The sequence below is a fragment of the Toxorhynchites rutilus genome, chromosome 3, assembly GCF_029784135.1.
Source record: "Toxorhynchites rutilus septentrionalis strain SRP chromosome 3, ASM2978413v1, whole genome shotgun sequence".
NCBI lineage: Eukaryota > Metazoa > Arthropoda > Insecta > Diptera > Culicidae > Toxorhynchites > Toxorhynchites rutilus.
This window is the reverse complement of record NC_073746.1, coordinates 161,780,951-161,804,410: the sequence shown is the minus strand read 5'-3', so window position 1 is coordinate 161,804,410 and position 23,460 is coordinate 161,780,951. Positions and strand designations below refer to the sequence as shown.

General features: G+C 37.1%; 1 protein-coding gene across 3 annotated transcripts; it reads left to right on the top strand.

The window, feature by feature from the left end:
• The first annotated feature begins 11,903 nt into the window (after positions 1–11,903).
• Positions 11,904–13,446, top strand: LOC129777554 (enoyl-CoA delta isomerase 1, mitochondrial-like). Of its 3 annotated transcripts, none has more exons than XM_055783882.1 (6): positions 11,904–12,031; positions 12,238–12,519; positions 12,582–12,728; positions 12,780–12,989; positions 13,047–13,208; positions 13,269–13,446. In XM_055783882.1, exons 2-6 carry the CDS (start codon positions 12,286–12,288, stop codon positions 13,362–13,364), a joined length of 849 nt encoding a protein of 282 aa, XP_055639857.1. In that variant the 5' UTR covers positions 11,904–12,031; positions 12,238–12,285; the 3' UTR covers positions 13,365–13,446. The 3 variants fall into 3 exon arrangements, with proteins under 3 accessions (XP_055639857.1, XP_055639858.1, XP_055639856.1); XM_055783883.1 differs by having other exon boundaries at positions 11,906–12,035; XM_055783881.1 differs by having other exon boundaries at positions 11,931–12,110.
• The last annotated feature ends 10,014 nt before the right edge of the window (positions 13,447–23,460 follow it).

The window sequence follows — 23,460 nt, the reverse complement described above, 5'->3', positions numbered from 1 at the left end:
GGAGGTATGTTCATAACTTTTATGCACCACTTTTTGAATGACACTGGTAGACAAGGGTCCGCTGGAATTCTATTAAACGCAGTGATCTTTCGCGAATATGGCTGAGTGTATGAGTGAATTTTTATGTCAGCTGTGAAGTGTGATTTACGTGTTCAGTCCCATGTGGTGGATTTTATGTTTATACGTTGCATGCAATGTACGATTCAATCTTGATTGATTGTTTAATGATATTCAAGGTTGACGCAGGGCGAGATGGAACATATCAAGGCGTTGTATTATAGGTGGACCGCAATGTCAAAATTGCTGTTCGGCCATTGTTTGTGAAAAATCGAATTTGTTTACAAAACAAATTGTATCTTTTGATGACAAATGTATTCGTTGGCAAATTAGCTGCTCGCGCTTTTCTGTCGAATCATAACAGTGCAGAAGGATGTTTTTAGTATGTCTTTTCGCTTCTAGGTGCTCAATCAATGCCTTTCTTTCCAAGCAAAACGTACTTCTGTTTGGCTTCCATCGGCGGGGAAAAGAGTAATATCAGCTTACGGCGATGGTGACAAGAAATAACGCGGATTGTGGCTCCACTGATTTCACTCAGGGAGGATATCAGCTTACGGCGATGGTGACAAGAAATAACGCGGATTGTGGCTCCACTGATTTCACTCAGGGAGGAGGAGAATGCTGTGCATATACCGGGAAGGAGATTACCAGATCCAGAAGATCCGGGAAGGGCCGTTACAAGTAATTGGCTAGAGCAAAAGAAGGTTGTGCACTATTTTCACGAATATATATTTGCTTATTTTTTCCTTCAGTTATTTTTCTCAGCGAGATGATATGAAACCATAACCACACACCTAAACAAAAAGTAAATCATTCTGAAAGTTACGTCTCGCTACTCATCTCACGTCATGTCCTGAAAGTGTCGAGAACGAAACACCTATCGTTCAGCATCTTGAAATATATATGAGACATGACAATAGGGGGTCGATTCCAGTTGGGTTATTTATCACTAGAGAAAAGTTGATGAAGAGAAATCGATGAAGTCACTTACTCCGCTTTCATTGTAAGCCCCTCAAATATCGACCAAGGCAGCAGAAAAAATATTGGAAATCGTGTTGGATCTTTTATTTCGTAACACGTTGTCTTTTTAATAATGAGATAATGCGTAACATATTTTTGCAAACATTTAATTAGATTCTGGAGATTCTCTTTCAACGTTATTCGTTAACACATTCATTTTTGTACTATTTGAGTAACTGATATGTGAACTTCCTATCTGTCAAATAGCTACTAATACAATTTGAAGTTTAACACAACCAAAACCCGTGAATCATCCCAACTTCTACACGCAGAAGACCGCGTTTACTATGTCCTCGGCCTTAGGATATACTCTAGGAGCCTTAAGTAGCACCAAGCGAAAAGTGGGGACTGATTTTTGGTTGCTGTAATGTAAACAGTGAACAAATTTTACTTACTTTTTTTCTTAATTGCACTGATCACTGCATGATATTGTCAATATGTGCAAGGTACATATTCATTCACAACTGGGTATAAACAGTGTTTATATTGGGTTGGGGAAAAAGAAATGTTGTGTATTGTCAATATATGGCAACACTTGTGTAGTACTTATTCGCGTTGACGGCGGAATGGTGTCGACATCTGAATGCGACATTAGTTTGTATGAGGCCAACTTTTCTCTATCAGATTAGTCGGCCCTAAGGCAGTTTTAAATTAGTAAAATTTGCATAAAATTTTTTTCTTGGTGTTACATACCTACAAGAAGTACGTTGTTCTGACCCTAATTTAAACTATTTTCTATGAATTTCCAGATATTCTCACCAAATTTTACCATTATAATATAAAATTATCTTTAGACACAATTTTTGTATGATATTTTCTCCCTACTTGCAGCAAAAAAGGTTTTCATTTACATAGAGTTTTGATTTGGGAAAAATAATTTTCATTCATAATTTTTATTTTGAAAGTGTGTTCATTTCTTCTGCAAACCCATATTGTCATGTCTACTCCCCCATTTCGTAATACGAAGCTCAATGCCGTCAACGCGGATCGCATCGGGTCATACTATACAAATACTATTTAAAGACGACAATCTGTGCTACAAGTGTCGTTTTGACAGTGTTGTGATTGTCCTTTTCAGTCTCAAGTTACAGCGCGTCAAAGGTGGAGTCCACCAAGCAAGAAATTCGCCATGTTTTAAGTTTTTACTACCTGCGAGGTAAAACTGCAACGAAGGCGGTCGACAAAATTCGTGTAGTTTATGGACCCGATATTGTAACGATTCGCACAGCACAGGGTTGGTTTGATCGATTTCGTTCTGGTGTAGTGGCTGTCGAAGATACACCCCGTACTGGTAGGCCAATCCTCGTGGAAACCGATAAAATCGTCGGAATCATCCAAGTAGACCGGCATGTGAGCACTCGCTCGATTGGCCAGGAACTGGGTATAGACCATAAAACCGTTTGGAATTATTTGCAGAAGATTGGATTCCAAAAAAAAACTGGATGTATGGGTGCCACACGAGTTGACGCCAAAAAATCTTTTAGACCGAATCAACGCCTGCGATGCACTGCTGAAACGGAACGAACTCGACCCATTTTTGAAGAAGATGGTTACTTGTGATGAAAAGTGGATCACGTACGACAACCTAAAGCGATAAAAGTTGTGGTCGAAGCGCGGTGAGCCGGCCCAAACCTTTGCCAAGCCCGGATTGACGGCCAGGAAGGTTTTGCTGTGTGTTTGGTGGGATTGGAATGGAATCCTCCACTATGAGCTGCTCAACTATGGCCAGACCCTCAACTCGGTTCTCTAATGTGAGCAGCTTGACCGTTTGAAGCAGCCGATTGACCAGAAGCAGCCAGAAATGATCAATAGGAATGTTGTTGTTTTCCATCAGGATAACGCTCGGCCTCACACATCTTTGATGACCCGCCAGAAGCTACGGGAGCTCGGATGGGATGTCCTATTGCACCCACCGTATAGTCCGGACCTGGCTCCAAGTGATTATCATCTCTTCCGGTCCATGCAAAACGCTCTTAGTGATACTAAGTTGGCCTCAAAAGAGGCTTGCGAAAACTGGCTGTCTGAGTTTTTTGCAAATAAGGAGGGGGGGGGGGTTTATAAGGGGGGATTAATGAAGTTGCTTTCTAAATGGCAACAAGTTTGCGAACAAAACGGCGCATATTTGACTTAAATTGGATAATTTTTTGATCTTATTGATGTTCGATGATGTGTTGATGTTTTTTTCTTCGAAAGATAAAAGGTCTACGCGTGATGTTTGTTAAAAACGTATTTAAAAATTTGTTTCAACAGTTAAAAAATTTCTTCGAAAGCAAAACATAATTCACTAGTTTGATTTTGATTTATATATTTCATTTATATTCTTTCAGCCAACGAATAAATTAATGAATACAAATCAGGATCAATATTTAGTGACAGTCTGTATTCGGTGAAACTAGTCCTCATGCCATCCCTAACGAAGAAAGTAAAATAAAAGATGAAAAGACACAACCCAGCAAACATTAAATCGTATAATTTTGCACGTGCCAAGTCTTACAAGAAATCCGAATAAATCATAATCGCATATAATATCAATCAAAGTATGTATCGTGTGTATTTGAAATCGCATAAAATGTAAAAACTCGATTTTATATACCATTATCAAATTAAGTCGCAATTCGGTATAATAAACATCAGTTTTATGATATACATTGTCGTAAAATATATTTAATCCGCATCATATGCGTATATTACGCTGATGCAGTTTGTTTGTCGTATAAGAGTATAATTTAAATCGATTCAATACTGTAGTAAATCGTGTTGCATGCTGAAGAAATTCATGAAACAGTAAATCATATTAGATCCTAATAAAGAACATATTACATCATATTGAAATGTGAATGATGCACTCGAAAGTTTTAACCGCTGTTGAATTAAATTTCAGATAGCCGCGCGAGATAGCTGGTGGATGATAATCTAGACGACCGGAGTTCGAACCCACATCGGAGCAGTTTTCACCAAACATCAATCTGTGGCATTTTAAATATTCATATTCCACTCCCAACACAAGTCAATCAAACAATTATTATTTCTACGAACATAAATACTCATATATTAACATGGCGATTCGTGAGGTTGTAATAAACATTTCACGAAAATATTTTGCGGCATTTGTTTTTTTCTATGTCTGTAATAAATCGTATATAAGTATGGCAAAAGTCGTATTTGGTGCTTTGACAATTCATGAATACCCAGCAAACATTAAATCGTATAACTTTGCACATGATAAGTCACATATAATTTCGTATCAAATCACAATCGCATAAAATATCAATCAAAATATCGATCATATATATCTAAAATCGCATAAAATGCAAAAACACGATTTTCCATGTCATCGATGGATTGAGTGGTAACGTTGTCGTATCAAATCGCATATCAGTCCAAAAAGCATCGCATATCGTTATATACGGCTTTATATGCGTACAAAATATGGCATATACGTATATCGCCTCCACTTTTGTGTGTATATGCTAGTTATCTGCATCATATATCATACAAATGTGTCTTGGTTGTATGTATATCGCCTCCAATTATAGCTATTCATACGACTTAATGTTTGCTGGGTATATTCATATTAGATCGCAATTCAATTCCAACATAATCGCTATTATAGCCGGTCAAAGTTGCATATTCATCCAAACAAATTCGGTAAGCATTTGCCATGTATGTATATGGCCTCCACTTTTGCATGCATATGCCAGTTAGGCGCATTATATGCCAACCAAATTTTAGGGCATATGATGTTATATATACGCTTGTTATGCGATTTAATGTTTGCTGGGAATCTTCCGGACTGAAAGGTTCATTGGTCTAGAAAAGGGCCCGTGAATCGCCAGACAAAACTCTAAATTTACTACTAAAATACATACGATTAAGGTTTGTGACAGTTTGTAAGCCCACATGTATCAGCAATCCTCCTTCCACCTTTTGTTGTAAACAATCCCCTCTCACACTTATCGCCACTTACTACTCTCTTCGCTAACTTAAGGTGGGACCAGAATGCCGCGCTATGCGTCGTGTTGACAATTGTGCTTTGACACTTCATTTTAAGTATGTTTAAATATTTAAATTTAGTCGAACACAATAATGCGTTGTGCCATTAGCATCGTTGTACTCAACGCTAACATTTGTTCTAAACTGCTTGTGCCGAATTTGCGATGACAGTGGCATAGTGTCGACGTCTGGTGGCTACTTCAAATTAGGCCCATAATTTGGGTCCCAAACTCGTTAGTGTAATTTCTATCAGATTAGAAGACACGAAGCCGGTTTTAAATTCTAAAATTTGAATGGAAATTTTCACATCATGTTATTTGATTACTTGAAACATGTGTTTCTGACTTTCATTCAACCATATGGCTAAACAATTCCAACATTGTTGCTGATTTTTTTCATAATATAGAGTTGTCTTCATAAACAACTTTCGTATCAGACTTTTTCACCACCTGCAAACAAAAATGTTTTTTATTTAAATAGAATACTCGCGTAACTTTTGAAAAGGTCCTATGTACCATTCACATCAACTCGAGAAAAACGGAGTTGAAGATCGGAATATTGTTCCGCGAATTGTTTCAAAAGGAATCAATCTTTATCACTACTTTTACCACTAACAGTCAATAATAACTCTGAAAAACCAATCGTAACTGTTGTCATGTGATTTTGGTTTGAAATTGAAGCCTTCAAGCGAAAAATGTTACATTGGGCGTTTTGACTGACCGCTTTGTACATTGGAAAAATAACGTTGCACGATGAGAATTTGAAAATAACTACTGAACAACTATCCAAATACTTGCACTTCGTGCTAAAAGCAGATCATTAGTTTTATAACTCGTTGAGTTGAACTAAAAACGATATCAACACCCGAAAATGACAAAAACTCAAAATGACCGAAGTGCGATTTGTATTGGTTGCATTGTTACTTCGGACGTATCGAGCGTCAGAGGAAAGTGATGTCCGAAGTCGAGTGCTTAAAATTCGAATCTGTACATTGGTCATTTTTTGTATCGGCGATAAAAAGGCGAAAAGGATAGATACTTGAACGATTGTTTTCTCAATGCATTAAATGATTGATAACTAATAGTGTGCATCCATTAACTCGATTTGTTTACATTTGTTACTTAGGACCTTTTCAAAAGTTACGCGAGAATACTTTTTTTTTTCATACATACATTTATTGAATCTTCCATAATGTGGAAATAACAATAATTGGTTATACATTAAAGTATTATGTTTGTTGTCAATTCTTACAGTTAAAATTTCACATGTGTGCTGGAGCACAACACTAACGTTTGACCACGTTCAAATAATTAAGGTTTTTTTCTTCAGACGTGTTACCATAGGTTGACCGAGTCGCCTTGCTAGTGGATTTGGATGATTCTTCACCTTTTCCGCATATTTCCTCCTCGTTTTATGAAGTTCTTCTTTAACCGTTGCCAACCCTAAGGCGGCGGTGACACTGGATGCAGAAAAGTGGTCATACGAATTGTATGCTATAGTGAAGCTAAACAACCACATTGAGTTGTATTGGTGTGGTTACATTGCTTCCCCCTTGCTTCGTTCGTATTCGTCAGCTTCTATCGAACAAAATTGTTTGTTTCTATTCGTACAATCAAATTTTCGTGCGTACTCCTATCCAAAGTAACCTTAGCCTAAGTCTCGATGAATGACACTATTGCGGATGTACCAAGGGGCGCCAGTAATTTGTCTTAGCAGTTTATTTTGTACTCTTCCGATGATTTCGATTTTACTTGCTGAAGCTGTTTGCCATAGTTGACAGCCGTAATGTCAAATAGGTTTCAGCATGGATTTGTATAGAAGTAGTTTGAACTCTAGTTTCAATTTCGACTTCCTCCCGATTAGCCAATGTATTTGTTTTGCTCGCATCTTCAATTGCATTTTATTCGCATCTATGTGTTTCTTCCAGGTTAGACGACGATCTAGATGTACACCAAGATATTTAATTTCATTCGATTGAGGTACTGCAGATCTATTGAACTTAATTTGTGGACATGTGCTCTTATTAAGCGTGAACGTAACGTGGACACATTTTGTTTCATTTCCTTTAATTCTCCATTTTTGAAGCCACTTTTCCACGACCGTTATGTGTTCCTGGAGATCCCGTGAAGCAATCATTCTGTTTTTGTGACAGCTGAGAATAGCTGTGTCATCTGCGAATGTTGTAGTCATTAGGTTACGCGCGGTCGGGAGATCAGCTGTGTAGATGAGATAGAGGACTGGTCCAAGAACACTGCCCTGAGGAACGCCAGCATAAATTTCTTGCTCTGGTGATAGAGTTTGGTTATACCGAACATGAAACTTTCTTCCCAGTAGATGAGAACGCATAATTTCATATACTTGTGGTAGCATATTTTTAATTTTATAGAGCAGTCCTTCGTGCCAGACTTTATCGAAAGCTTGAGTTACATCAAGAAAAAGCGCTGAGAAGTATCCGCGGCCTTCATATACTTTACGAATTTCTTCTATCAGTCGGTGCACTTGTTCAATAGTGCCATGTTTTGCTCGGAATCCGAATTGATGATTCGGGATTAATTTTTCAATCTCGAGCGCTGATTTTATCAGGATAATTTTTTCGAACACTTTTGAGAAGATTGGAAGCATCAGCCATGCATCTTCTTTATTTGAAAACCGGTCCATTGTTTGCAGAGCCCCATTTCTCTACTAATTTACTAATAAATCTCCCAATTTTCTTTCGTAAGAGCGCTTGCACAGTTGACGAAATGTTGGTTAAATTTAAATCTTATAACGAAGCCGTATAGTGAATTTCTCACGGGAGTTGAGACAGTTATATCCTGCCCAGTTATTCTTAAATGATCGAACAAATTCTTATTACATACCTGGGAGGTCATATCCACAAAAAAAAGTATTTACAGTTATTTCTAATTAACATTTCGGGTTAATATTGAAAAAAATCCAAATCGGGGGATTTGGGGTGAAAAATTTAAGTGCTGAGTGTTAAGAGACACTTTGAGGAACACTTTCACGTTTTGCGGGGAATTGCGGGGCATTTTTTATAAGTCCATCCGAAGCAAAATTAAACTTCCAAAATAGTACTTACTTTGTGTTGAGTTAACACATACTACAACCAAATGAATTTTAAAACTGACAACAAATGCAAATTCTTCATTGAAAATGCTTCAAGAAACATAATGAGCCAAAAAAAATCGTTCAAAAACTTTACCAAAACATGTGTTAGAAAAACACACGCGAAATAGTGGCACCGGCGAGAATGCGAAACTGGTATCTTATCGCGTTGTCAGGGCAATGATGCGCGCGCGGAATGGGTGAAACACGTTATCCTAGTTGCCTTGAACATCATAGAATCATAGATCATAGAACAATCTATCCTATAGGCTATACGTTTTTTGTTTAAAAAGTTTATTTCTATTGTTCATCATGATGTTTAACCTACACACTCGCAAAAATGGGTATTAGAATGCCAATGAAAATGGCCATCTTGAATTTTCAAAGCGAACTTGATTAAAAATGTCGATTCTCACGAAAAACTACCCTATGCAAAATATCAGCTCAATCGGACTTCATTTACTAGTGCCGCACAGCGGTCGAAGTTAGAGTTTTTTGAAAACCGAAAAATGACCCAAGGGGGAAGTAAATCGGGGTTTTCGAAAAAAATTTTTGTATGTATTCAAATTGCATGAAACGTCGAGATTTACTGTCATTTCAAAAATTCAAGTTTTCTGAAAACCGAAAAACCACCGAAGGGGGGAGTAAAGGAAATCGGGGTTTTCAACAAAATTTTTTTGATGCCAAATGTCCTAGAATTGCACGAAACGTCGAGATTAACTGTTATTTCGAAAAAAAAAATTGTCGAAAATTGACTTTCCGGCACTTAGTCGTTCTTGTCTGGAAAGTCGATTTTTGGCGAATTTTTTTTTCGAGATAATAGTAAATCTCGACGTTTCATGCAATTCTAAGACATTTGGTATCAACATTTTTTTTGAAAACCCCGATTTTCTTTACCCTCGGTTTTCAGAAAACTCAAATTTCCACATCTGCGACAATAGTAAATGAAGTCCGAATGAGCTCATATTTTGCAGAGGGTATTTTATCGTACAAATTAACATTTCGCAGGGAGTCCCGTATGAAAAAACGATATTACGATTCTCATTGGCACCCTAAACCATTCGTTTTGCCTCGTATTTTTTTAAAAAAACGTCCCAGAGCGTCGATTTTTGACAAAAAAATTTTTTCGAGCTGACAGTAGATCTCGTTTCATGCAATTTGAAGACATTTGGCAATTTTTTTCGAAAACCCCGATTTCCTTTGGGTGATTTTTAGGTTTTCAAAAAACTCAAACTTTGACCACTGTGCGACACAAGTAAATGAAGTCCGATCGAGCTGATATTTTGCATAGGGTAGTTTTTCGGCATCATTTTTAATCAAGTTTGCTTTGAAAATTCGAGGCAATTTTTTCCCATACATCCATTGGCACTCTAATAGGTATACATGATTGAGTGTAATGCAATACACCAAACTAATGTATTATAATTGTCCAATAGTTGATTGATTCAATAATCTAGAGAGTGGCCATCTTACCCCGGGTGGCCGTCTTCCCCCGTCCACCCCTACACTCAATTTTGCGATGCTTAGAATTTTTTTGGAATAAATGATTAGCAAAAAACCTCCAAATTGAACTTCGACAAAACCGTTTTAACTTGCCCCGGTGTACCTTGATTTTGATTCGATCGGATTCTAGGATAAGGGAGAATATTCGAAAATGTGGATTCACGCAAATTTAGTTAGAAGTAAAACGGATGGGTACACTTACACTTTTTGCATTTTTTGTGTTGTTTTAAATAGAGTTGGTTTGATTCCCAACAACTTTAAGTTATGTAAGATGGATTTCTTGTTGATATAAGAGGAGTATTTTAATTAACAGGTTTCAGTTTTACACTAGATTCAGATGCATATTATTAATGCATATTATGCAATGATATGAGAAGATTGGAAGGATGCTGATAGGTCTATAAGATTCCACTTTCTGTGCATCTTTCCCTGGCTTAGGAATCATAATGATTGTCGAAATTTTCCATGCTTGTGGGAAATATCCTGTATGGGTCATTGCGTTGAAAATTCTCGTGAGATGTTTAATTGCTAGGTCAGGTAGTTCCTTGATCATATATCCGTTGATGTGGTCGATACCGGGTGACTTTTTCACATTGATATGATTATTGATAACATGTCTCGCCAGCCGATGTTTGATTTTCATTTTGTTTTGGTTTATAGCACCAGAAAATTCGAGCGTTTCTTGATTAGGTCCGGATTGATTCGGAGTGAAAACTTTTTGAAGATGCCCAGCAAACATTAAATCGCATAACAAGCGTATATACAACATCATATGCCTTAAAATTTGGTTGGCATATAATGCGCCTAACTGGCATATGCATGCAAAAGTGGAGGCCATATACATACATGGCAAATGCTTACCGAATTTGTTTGGATGAATATGCAACTTTGACCGGCTATAATAGCGACTTTTGCCATACTCATATACTATTTATTACAGACATAGAAAAAAACAAATGGTGCAAAATATTTTCGTGAAATGTTTTTTATAGCCTCACGAATCACCATTTTTATATATGAGTATTTATGTTTGTAGAAATTATAATTATTTGATTGACTTGTGTTGGGCGTGGAATATGAATGTTTAAAATGGCACAGATTAATGTTTGGTGAAAACTGCTCCGATGTGGGTTCGAACTCCGGTCGTCTGGATTATCATCCACCAGCTATCTCGCGCGGGTATCTGAAATTTAATTCAACAGCGCGGTTAAAACTTTCGAGTGCATCAGAATTTCATTGACATTTCAATATGATGTAATATGTTCTTTATTAGGATCTAATATGATTTACTGTTTCATGATTTTCTTCAGCATGCAACACGATTTGCTACAGTACTGAATCGATTTAAATTATACGCTTATACGACACACAAACTGCATCAACGTAATATACGCATATGATGCGGATTAAATATATTTTACGACAATGTACATCATAAAACTGATGTTTGTTATACCGAATCGCGACTTAATTTGATAATGGTATATAAAATCGAGTTTTTGCATTTTATGCGATTTCAAATATACACGACACATACTTTGATTGATATTATATGCGATTATGATTTATTCGGAATTCTTGTAAGACTTGGCACGTGCAAAATTATACGATTTAATGTTTGCTGGGTGGTTTGCATGCGAGAATACTAGTTTGATATGGAAAAGAGAGAGAATACTTGTTTGATATGGAAAAGCTAATTTTCATTCATAATTTTAATTTTGAAAACGTGTTCGTTTTAGTACAAGCAACGCAAGCAATGACAGCTGACGAGAAGCAACGCACAACGCACAACGCACAACACACAACGCACAACTGTTTTCACCTTTACTGAGATACGGCCTCACCTGGTAGTAAAACATCTATTCATCTTGGATTGAAACAACATCTTGCTCAGGGTGCTCATACACTGTTTGACCGAAGCCAAATATTTGACTCTTTTCGACAGATAAAATATATTCGACACAAAACACGACGAAATATTCTATTATTGGATGCCTAATCCTGTTGGTACATGGTTAGGTTACCTTAAATATTTCAGTCGAACTTTTTCCATGTATGATGTTTGACATTGTTTGCCAATCATCATTAAAGAATGGCAAACAAAATAGTATTTGTACTTTGTACAAATTAAACTTCATCTGTCAAAAAATGTCAAACAGTGTACGGCTACCTTTAGTATATATTTTTTCTCGGGTTCTCGGAACGAGAAATTGAACACAACATTACGATATCTGTCAAACGGTAGTTTTCAAATCGTTCAGTACGCTCATGTGTATGTTTTTGTTGCATTTTTTACATTTAATTTCCATTCCACTTCTGAATTGAAATCTCTCTTCCTTCGTTATTATTCACAGTAAGTGAGTAGTTTGCATCATTGTTCCGATTTTTGTTTAGCCGAAATTCAAAACTTACTCTTTAAAACGAGAACTAAGGCATGTGTTCAATTCTTATACATAATACTGTAAAAATGGATTTTGTCCTCTATAGTTAATAGCAACTGATAACGAATGACATTTGAGTCCAAAGTTCGTGTTTTTTTATCCGTTCTTTTTTTACCAGATCATTTCGTCATTTTCTATTGGTTGAAAGTCGAACAGAAGATACACAATGTTGCGTCCAATTTCTCGTTCATTGTGCCGGTTCAATTTATTGGGAACGCGATCCTGTAGCAATGCATCGGAAAAACTGGTTATTACAGAAGTCGATGATAAAACAGGTTATGCCACTGTCACACTCAACCGCCCACCGGTCAATAGCCTTAATCTGGAACTGCTGAAGTCCATCTCTGAGGCATTGGATGAGTTACAGAACAATAAATCTAGGGGAATGATTCTCACATCGGTTAGTTCGATTGTTAATCTACATGTTTTGATATAAACCAATTATTACCTAACTATTTTTAGTCATCGAAAACCGTTTTCAGTGCCGGGTTAGATATCATGGAAATGTACAAGCCAAAACCCGAGAGGTTGAAGGATTTCTGGTCCACCCTGCAAGATGTCTGGTTTAAGCTCTATGGTTCTGCATTTCCTACCGTTGCTGCCATTAATGTAGAATTGTACGCTTCAATTAAACATAATTGACAACACAAGTATTTTCAGGGTCATTCTCCGGCCGGTGGCTGCCTCTTAGCGCTTTGCTGTGAGTACCGTATAATGTGTCCTAATTATACCATCGGGTTGAATGAGACCCAATTGGGCATCGTTGCTCCGACTTGGTTCCAAGCGTCGATGCGCAATACTATTTCACGTCGAGAATCTGAGCTTGCGCTGACGCTTGGTACGCTGTTTTCCACGGACCAAGCATTGAAGGTTTGTTGTGGGCTATGCTAATGATCATATGACGATATTAATAGCAGCTATCTCAAGGTTGGATTGATTGATGAAATTGCGGCTAACAAGGAGGAAGCAATTGCAAAAGCAGCTGTTTTCTTGGACAAATTTAGAAAAATTTCACCTCAAGCGAGAGCAATGACTAAACAAGCATTACGAAGCAAGGATATCATGCAATTGGAGGATAATAGGTCCCAGGTGAGCTGGATTCTGCTCGAAATCGTTAAAGGTTAACTTTAATACATTGTTTGCTTGTAGGATATCGATCTATTTGTTTATGCTGTTACGCAGCCGAAGGTCCAGAAGAGTTTGGAGCTTTATCTTGAAGGACTGAAGAAAAGGGCAAGCGCGTGAACATCGTACTCCGAGCGTGCAATTTTATGTTTGCGTTATTTTTCATTGTATTTAAGAATAAAACTATTTTTCTAACAAGGTTTCCACTGCAGCTTATTCCATTGGTTCATACATATATTTAAACAAACTGTTAAACTGTTCAACAGAGCTAAAACTAATTCGGATTGGTCTTAATACAGGAGCGCCCTAACCGAATATAACAGAGAACTAAGACAATCTAAACGAAAATCTTGGGTAAATAACTGCGAAAGTACCCCAATCGTTGCAAGACTAAGCATGACTCCTGCAAAAGACCACCCGAACGGGCTAGGTTTCCTAAAAAAGAACGACGGTTCGTTCATAAAATCTCCCTTAAAAGTATTAGACTTACTGATGAAAACTCACTTCTCGGGATCTACATCTGTTCATTCTGATACCAGTCCTAGCTATAATAGCGACATAAAATATGCTCGAAGGTATCCTGAAAGTGCAAACGAAGTCGCAAACATAGGTGCTGGATTGGTTTTCACGAAGGCCAGAGTAGAAAACGCGGGAGATCCTTTCAACCATACAAATCCTCAGGTGAAGATGGAATTTTTACAGTCCTGATTCAACTCGCCAACTGGATGGCTGTCAAAAAAAAATATCACGCCGAGTATTAAAAATACTCAACAATTGCTGAGTCTTAATAAGAAAGACTTCAGCACATTCACTGGCCTTATAACAGAACACTGTCCGAGTAAATACTATCTCAAAAACATAGGTTTAGTGCAAGATGATATTTGTCGCTTCTGTAATGCCGAAAGCGGAACCTCGGAACATTTACTCTGCAATTGCGGAGCTCTAACAAGACGCAGACTTCAACACCTTGATAAGGCTATTCTGGAGCTCAAGGAAGTTTCGTCTGTGTCGCCGATCAGGACTATACATTTTATCAAACAGATTATTCCTGTTTGGCACCTATCTCGCTATAGCTTTCAGTCTACTTCTTCATCAATAAGCAGCAGATAAGCTTGAAGCGTAGTAGAAAAAATGGGGCATACCATAGTTCAAGATAACGGATGCAGTGGTTCACACTCAACAAGAGGAATTTTTTTTAACAAATCTATCAGAAAACAAATGTTTTTTACTGCATTATCTTTTCCATACGATGGATCAGGCTCATTGTGCTAGTAGGGAAAATGGGGGGAATTTGGAACTCCTAAGCAAATCATCTAACATTTCCAAACTAATACGGTCTAAATAAAAAAAATCACATTGTACACTTAGATACACTTCTTTTCTCTCAATCAATAATGTTTAATCATTATATCATTTGAAGCATGTTATTAGTATGGGGAAAAAGTAATCCATTATTTTTGGGTGAAATTCAAAACTATTTTTAATATGCTTCGGATTCTCCGACTTGGGTCAAATATGCACTGTTTTGTCGCAAAATTTGTTGCCATTCTAAAAGTAGCTTCATAATGTCTATCACAGAGGTCTTGGTCCTTACAGGCGATAAACTCTACACCCAAACTAGCGTTGGTAGAAAACATTTCATCTTTGGCAGAAATGATGCCATTTCGTGTGCGCAAATGCGTAAATAATGAGCTGTTTTAAAAGCTTAAAAATTGTTTGTATGTATGTGAGCAGACATCTCTGTCTGTTTTCTTTTCTCATTTCATTTGGGATTGTGCCAAAAAAAAGTCCATACGACGTCAATGGGGATCGAACCAAGGCCGGCTGGAATGCAAAGCTATTTCACACGACCACACTATCCATATAGCTGCCAGTGCTGTTATACAGAAGCGTGATAATATTACACCTCATCATAAAATGAAACTGGAAAGTGTTTTCTAAGAGGATAAAGAAGAACATGCACGAGAATATATCTTTCTCCGTTTAGTCCGTGTATTTGGCACACCGAAAAGCTTTCATATGCTTTCATTTAAATGTGTCTCCTGTTTCACTCGCTCATATTGGCTCTAGCATATATATTATATAAATTCTATACATGTATTGGGGAGTAGAACATTTTCTGTTATTTTTCAGCTCATTGAATGTAATAAATCGGTATGCCATGTGCACATGTGCTAAAAATTAATTTGGGTAGCAATAGATTTTTATAATGGTCTCTTCATCCCAATTTCTTATCACTCTGGAAATTTCGCAATGCGAGGAAAAAGTGGTAATCGCTTGGTACCGGGTCCGGACTATATGGTGAAAGCATAAAAACATCCAAATCGAGCTCTCGGAAATCTGTGGCTTTGCGTTAACCTGATGGAACACAAATCCTCTTCTGTTAGCCAGTTTTGAACGTTTCTGGTCCATCGTTAGCTTCAAACGGAAAAAAAATCAAAATTTTCAGTTTTTATCGTGTTTGGTATCAAAGTGCTTGTTTTCGGATACGCTGAGTTCATTTTCAACTCTGTTTCACCAAAAAACCAAAAGGGGGGAGGGGCAATAGGGCAAAGTTCAAAATGTACATTTTTTACATTCTTCGTAATTTATTTTCAGGTCTCCCTCCTAGAGGTGAATCATTTTCACTACTCGGTGCCGCAGTCCCTAAATAACATAAAATATATTTAACCTATAAAATATTTTTGAAGCACCCTTTATAATTCTACAATTACCAGTTTCTGAAGGAATTACAAATTCTAGCATCAGCCATGCATCTTCTTTATTTGAAAACCGGTCCATTGTTTGCAGAGCCCCATTTCTCTACTAATTTACTAATAAATCTCCCAATTTTCTTTCGTAAAAGCGCTTGCACAGTTGACGAAATGTTGGTTAAATTTAAATCTTATAACGAAGCCGTATAGTGAATTTCTCACGGGAGTTGAGACAGTTATATCCTGCCCAGTTATTCTTAAATGATCGAACAAATTCTTATTACATACCTGGGAGGTCATATCCACAAAAAAAAGTATTTACAGTTATTTCTAATTAACATTTCGGGTTAATATTGAAAAAAATCCAAATCGGGGGATTTCGGGTGAAAAATTTAAGTGCTGAGTGTTAAGAGACACTTTGAGGAACACTTTCACGTTTTGCGGGGAATTGCGGGGCATTTTTTATAAGTCCATCCGAAGCAAAATTAAACTTCCAAAATAGTACTTACTTTGTGTTGAGTTAACACATACTACAACCAAATGAATTTTAAAACTGACAACAAATGCAAATTCTTCATTGAAAATGCTTCAAGAAACATAATGAGCCAAAAAAATCGTTCAAAAACTTTACCAAAACATATGTTAGAAAAACACACGCGAAATAGTGGCACCGGCGAGAATGCGAAACTGGTATCTTATCGCGTTGTCAGGGCAATGATGCGCGCGCGGAATGGGTGAAACACGTTATCCTAGTTGCCTTGAACATCATAGAATCATAGATCATAGAACAATCTATCCTATAGGCTATACGTTTTGACGTAGGACTACGTCTTTCATTTCTATACCGGGGTGTAAAATCAAAGTTTCGAAAACGAAAGCGTTACGCCGGAGACCGAGATTTTGAGCGTTAATAGCTCCTAAACAACTGAACGAAATGGTATGATAAACACTTCATTCGAAAGATAAAATGTCTACGCGTTATATACTTGTTACTTTTTGATCCAAAAACTTGTTTCAATAGTCTTAAAATTGCTTTCAAAACAGGCTATTGAAATCACCAATCGGTATATAAGCGAGCGGCGCTCGGAAATCCACTCAGTTCTAATTGAACAGCGATTGGAGCATGTTGTCGCTGTTGCGGTGAAGCTCTTTATTTATCATGAAAGCGCGGATGAACGGTGTCACCAAGAGCCTGTTTGTGCACCATAGGCCAGAAGGGAATCTATCAGGAGGAGAGTGATGCCACAAACGGTTCCCTGGGAAGACATTGCTACACACACATACACGCGCGGCTATTAACAGGTGGTTATCGAGTTGGCATTAACCACTGGTGGGCTTCCAGTATCGAGGAAAATGTGGAAATATCTAATCGTTACTGAGAATAATCTGCCAGTTCCTCTGGGAATTTTCAAAATATATTCATGTGAAAGAGTTTAATTGAATGTTTTCTATCCATGTTACACTGTGACCAAATATGTTTCAATCAAGTGCAATTAACAGGTTGTTATCGAGTTGGCATTAACCACTGGTGGGCTTCCAGTATCGAGGAAAATGTGGAAATATCTAATCGTTACTTAAAATAATCTGCCAGTTCCTTTGGGAATTTTCAAAATATATTCATGTGAAAGAGTTTAATTGAATGTTTTCTATCCATGTAACACTGTGACCAAATATGTTTCAATCAAGTGCTATTAACAGGTGGTTATCGAGTTGGCATTAACCACTGGTGGGCTTCCAGTATCGAGGAAAATGTGGAAATATCTAATCGTTACTGAAAATAATCTGCCAGTTCCTTTGGGAATTTTCAAAATATATTCATGTGAAAGAGTTTGATTGAATGTTTTCTATCCATGTTACACTGTGACCAAATATGTTTCAATCAAGTGCTATTAACAGGTGGTTATCGAGTTGGCATTAACCAATGGTAGGCTTCCAGTATCGAGGAAAATGTGGAAATATCTAATCGTTACTGAAAATAATCTGCCAGTTCCTTTGGGAATTTTCAAAATATATTCATGTGAAAGAGTTTAATTGAATGTTTTGTATCCATGTAACACTGTGACCAAATACATTTGGTTTTGTGGCTTTTCAATCAATCGCAATTAACAGGATAGCTTCAGAAGATTATTCTTCCCCATCAGTAGGATATTTCCGTATCCAATATTGTATGCGCCCGAAATCGATTATTGCTCAGTCGCCGAAAGTTCCCAGCTCAGAGAGTTCATTCCCCTCTAGTTTGCCTTCCAAATTGCCATCGTAAACCACACCTTCTCTCGATTCAATCACACACAAAAAGCATACTTAAGCGATATTCTGGTGGTGAGACACATTCATTTTTCGTGAGGACATCGACAAGACAACATCGTTGCCTAACGTGCTGGAGGAGGTGGACGGCGAAGGATCGACACATACACGCGCAGAACTCTTTCCGTTAGGATGCCATTCAGCATCGAGAAAGTTCCGGAAAGATCTAATCATTGCTGGAAAATAATCTGCCAGTTCCTTTGGGAATTTTCAAAATATATTCATGTGAAAGAGTTTAATTGAATGTTTTCTATCCATGTTACAGTGTGACCAAATATGTTTCAATCAAGTGCTATTAACAGGTGGTTATCGAGTTGGCATTAACCACTGGTGGGCTTCCAGTATCGAGGAAAATGTGGAAATATCTAATCGTTACTGAAAATAATCTGCCAGTTCCTTTGGGAATTTTCAAAATATATTCATGTGAAAGAATTTAATTGAATGTTTTCTATCCATGTAACACTGTGACCAAATATGTTTCAATAAAGTGCTATTAACAGGTGGTTATCGAGTTGGCATTAACCACTGGTGGGCTTCTTCCAGTATCGAGGAAAATGTGGAAATAACTAATCGTTACTGAAAATAATCTGCCAGTTCCTCTGGGAATTTTCAAAATATATTCATGTGAAAGAGTTTAATTGAACGTTTTCTATCCATGTTACACTGTGACCAAATATGTTTCAATCAAGTGCTATTAACAGGTGGTTATCGAGTTGGCATTAACCACTGGTGGGCTTCCAGTATCGAGGAAAATGTGGAAATATCTAATCGTTACTGAAAATAATCTGCCAGTTCCTTTGGGAATTTTCAAAATATATTCATGTGAAAGAGTTTAATTGAATGTTTTCTATCCATGTAACACTGTGACCAAATACATTTGGTTTTGTGGTTTTTCAATCAATCGCAATTAACAGGATAGCTTCAGAAGATTATTCTTCCACATCAGTAGGATATTTCCGTATCCAATATTGTATGCGCCCGCAATCGATTATTGCTCAGTCGCCGAAAGTTCCGAGCTCAGAGAGTTCATTCCCCTCTAGTATGCCTTCCAAATTGCCATCGTAAACCACACCTTCTCTCGATTCAATCACACACAAAAAGCATACTTAAGCGATATTCTGGTGGTGAGACACATTCATTTTTCGTGAGGACATCGACAAGACAACATCGTTGCCTAACGTGCTGGAGGAGGTGGACGGCGAAGGATCGACACATACACGCGCAGAACTCTTTCCGTTAGGATGCCATTCAGCATCGAGAAAGTTCCGGAAAGATCTAATCATTGCTGGAAAATAATCTGCCAGTTCCTTTGGGAATTTTCAAAATATATTCATGTGAAAGAGTTTAATTGAATGTTTTCTATCCATGTTACACTGTGATCAAATATGTTTCAACCAAGTGCTATTAACAGGTGGTTATCGAGTTGGTATTAACCACTGGTGGGCTTCCAGTATCGAGGAAAATGTTGGAATATCTAATCGTTACTGAAAATAATCTGCCAGTTCCTCTGGGAATTTTCAAAATATATTCATGTGAAAGAGTTTAATTGAATGTTTTCTATCCATGTTACACTGTGACCAAATATGTTTCAATCAAGTGCTATTAACAGGTGGTTATCGAGTTGGCATTAACCACTGGTGGGCTTCCAGTATCGAGGAAAATGTGGAAATATCTAATCGTTACTGAAAATAATCTGCCAGTTCCTTTGGGAATTTTCAAAATATATTCATGTGAAAGAATTTAATTGAATGTTTTCTATCCATGTAACACTGTGACCAAATATGTTTCAATCAAGTGCTATTAACAGGTGGTTATCGAGTTGGCATTAACCACTGGTGGGCTTCTTCCAGTATCGAGGAAAATGTGGAAATAACTAATCGTTACTGAAAATAATCTGCCAGTTCCTCTGGGAATTTTCAAAATATATTCATGTGAAAGAGTTTAATTGAATGTTTTCTATCCATGTTACACTGTGACCAAATATGTTTCAATCAAGTGCTATTAACAGGTGGTTATCGAGTTGGCATTAACCACTGGTGGGCTTCCAGTACCGAGGAAAATGTGGGAATATCTAATCGTTACTGAAAATAATCTGCCAGTTCCTTTGGGAATTTTCAAAATATATTCATGTGAAAGAGTTTAATTGAATGTTTTCTATCCATGTAACACTGTGACCAAATACATTTGGTTTTGTGGTTTTTCAATCAATCGCAATTAACAGGATAGCTTCAGAAGATTATTCTTCCCCATCAGTAGGATATTTCCGTATCCAATATTGTATGCGCCCGCAATCGATTATTGCTCAGTCGCCGAAAGTTCCGAGCTCAGAGAGTTCATTCCCCTCTAGTTTGCCTTCCAAATTGCCATTGTAAACCACACCTTCTCTCGATTTAATCACACACAAAAAGCATACTTAAGCGATATTCTGGTGGTGCGACACATTCATTTTTCGTGAGGACATCGACAAGACAACATCGTTGCCTAACGTGCTGGAGGAGGTGGACGGCGAAGGATCGACACATACACGCGCAGAACTCTTTTCGTTAGGATGCCATTCAGCATCGAGAAAGTTCCGGAAAGATCTAATCATTGCTGGAAAATAATCTGCCAGTTCCTTTGGGAATTTTCAAAATATATTCATGTGAAAGAGTTTAATTGAATGTTTTCTATCCATGTAACACTGTGACCAAATATGTTTCAATCAAGTGCTATTAACAGGTGGTTATCGAGTTGGTATTAACCACTGGTGGGCTTCCAGTATCGAGGAAAATGTGGAAATAACTAATCGTTACTGAAAATAATCTGCCAGTTCCTTTGGGAATTTTCAAAGTATATTCATGTGAAAGAGTTTAATTGAATGTTTTCTATCCATGTAACACTGTGACCAAATATGTTTCAATCAAGTGCTATTAACAGGTGGTTATCGAGTTGGCATTAACCACTGGTGGGCTTCCAGTATCGAGGAAAATGTGGAAATATCTAATCGTTACTGAAAATAATCTGCCAGTTCCTCTGGGAATTTTCAAAATATATTAACGTGAAAGAATTTAATTGAATGTTTTCTATCCATGTAACACTGTGACCAAATATGTTTCAATCAAGTGCTATTAACAGGTGGTTATCGAGTTGGAATTAACCACTGGTGGGCTTCCAGTATCGAGGAAAATGTGGAAATAACTAATCGTTACTGAAAATAATCTGCCAGTTCCTCTGGGAATTTTCAAAATATATTCATGTGAAAGAGTTTAATTGAATGTTTTCTATCCATGTAACACTGTGACCAAATACATTTGGTTTTGTGGTTTTTCAATCAATCGCAATCAACAGGATAGCTTCTGAAGATTATTCTTCCCCATCAGTAGGATATTTCCGTATCCAATATTGGATGCATAAAACCTTGTGCCTCCAACGTAACGCTCTCGTTTTCGAAGTTCTCCAAATATTCATTCATTCAGAATGAATTCAGATTCAACTTCATACAAATGATCTCTATATCAACGAGAGTCCTACGTCACCCTTGCGGTTATACCATAGATATAACCCACTTCCTGTTTTTTGTTTAAAAAGTTTATTTCTATTGTTCATCATGATGTTTAACCTACACACTCGCAATAATGGGTATTAGAGTGCCAATGAAAATGGCCATCTTGAATTTTCAAAGCGAACTTGATTAAAAATGTCGATTCTCACGAAAAACTACCCTATGCAAAATATCAGCTCAATCGGACTTCATTTACTAGTGCCGCACAGCGGTCGAAGTTAGAGTTTTTTGAAAACCGAAAAATGACCCAAGGGGGAAGTAAATCGGGGTTTTCGAAAAAAATTTTTGTATGTATTCAAATTGCATGAAACGTCGAGATTTACTGTCATTTCAAAAATTCAAGTTTTCTGAAAACCGAAAAACCACCGAAGGGGGGAGTAAAGGAAATCGGGGTTTTCAACAAAATTTTTTTGATGCCAAATGTCCTAGAATTGCACGAAACGTCGAGATTAACTGTTATTTCGAAAAAAAAAATTGTCGAAAATTGACTTTCCGGCACTTAGTCGTTCTTGTCTGGAAAGTCGATTTTTGGCGAATTTTTTTTTCGAGATAATAGTAAATCTCGACGTTTCATGCAATTCTAAGACATTTGGTATCAACATTTTTTTTGAAAACCCCGATTTTCTTTACCCTCGGTTTTCAGAAAACTCAAATTTCCACATCTGCGACAATAGTAAATGAAGTCCGAATGAGCTCATATTTTGCAGAGGGTATTTTATCGTACAAATTAACATTTCGCAGGGAGTCCCGTATGAAAAAACGATATTACGATTCTCATTGGCACCCTAAACCATTCGTTTTGCCTCGTATTTTTTTAAAAAAACGTCCCAGAGCGTCGATTTTTGACAAAAAAATTTTTTCGAGCTGACAGTAGATCTCGTTTCATGCAATTTGAAGACATTTGGCAATTTTTTTCGAAAACCCCGATTTCCTTTGGGTGATTTTTAGGTTTTCAAAAAACTCAAACTTTGACCACTGTGCGACACAAGTAAATGAAGTCCGATCGAGCTGATATTTTGCATAGGGTAGTTTTTCGGCATCATTTTTAATCAAGTTTGCTTTGAAAATTCGAGGCAATTTTTTCCCATACATCCATTGGCACTCTAATAGGTATACATGATTGAGTGTAATGCAATACACCAAACTAATGTATTATAATTGTCCAATAGTTGATTGATTCAATAATCTAGAGAGTGGCCATCTTACCCCGGGTGGCCGTCTTCCTCCGTCCACCCCTACACTCAATTTTGCGATGCTTAGAATTTTTTTGGAATAAATGATTAGCAAAAAACCTCCAAATTGAACTTCGACAAAACCGTTTTAACTTGCCCCGGTGTACCTTGATTTTGATTCGATCGGATTCTAGGATAAGGGAGAATATTCGAAAATGTGGATTCACGCAAATTTAGTTAGAAGTAAAACGGATGGGTACACTTACACTTTTTGCATTTTTTGTGTTGTTTTAAATAGAGTTGGTTTGATTCCCAACAACTTTAAGTTATGTAAGATGGATTTCTTGTTGATATAAGAGGAGTATTTTAATTAACAGGTTTCAGTTTTACACTAGATTCAGATGCATATTATTAATGCATATTATGCAATGATATGAAAAAACTGATAATTGACAATGATGCGTTTTGAATATTCATCTCAAACAGAATGAAAAAGAGACTTAGTA

Coding starts and splice junctions, on each gene's coding strand:
- LOC129777554 (XM_055783882.1), top strand. CDS start 12,286: ATGTTGCGTCCAATTTCTCGTTCATTGTGCCGGTTCAATTTATTGGGA. Junction 12,520..12,581: donor GGGGAATGATTCTCACATCG/GTTAGTTCGATT, acceptor AACTATTTTTAG/TCATCGAAAACCGTTTTCAG. Junction 12,729..12,779: donor CTACCGTTGCTGCCATTAAT/GTAGAATTGTAC, acceptor AAGTATTTTCAG/GGTCATTCTCCGGCCGGTGG.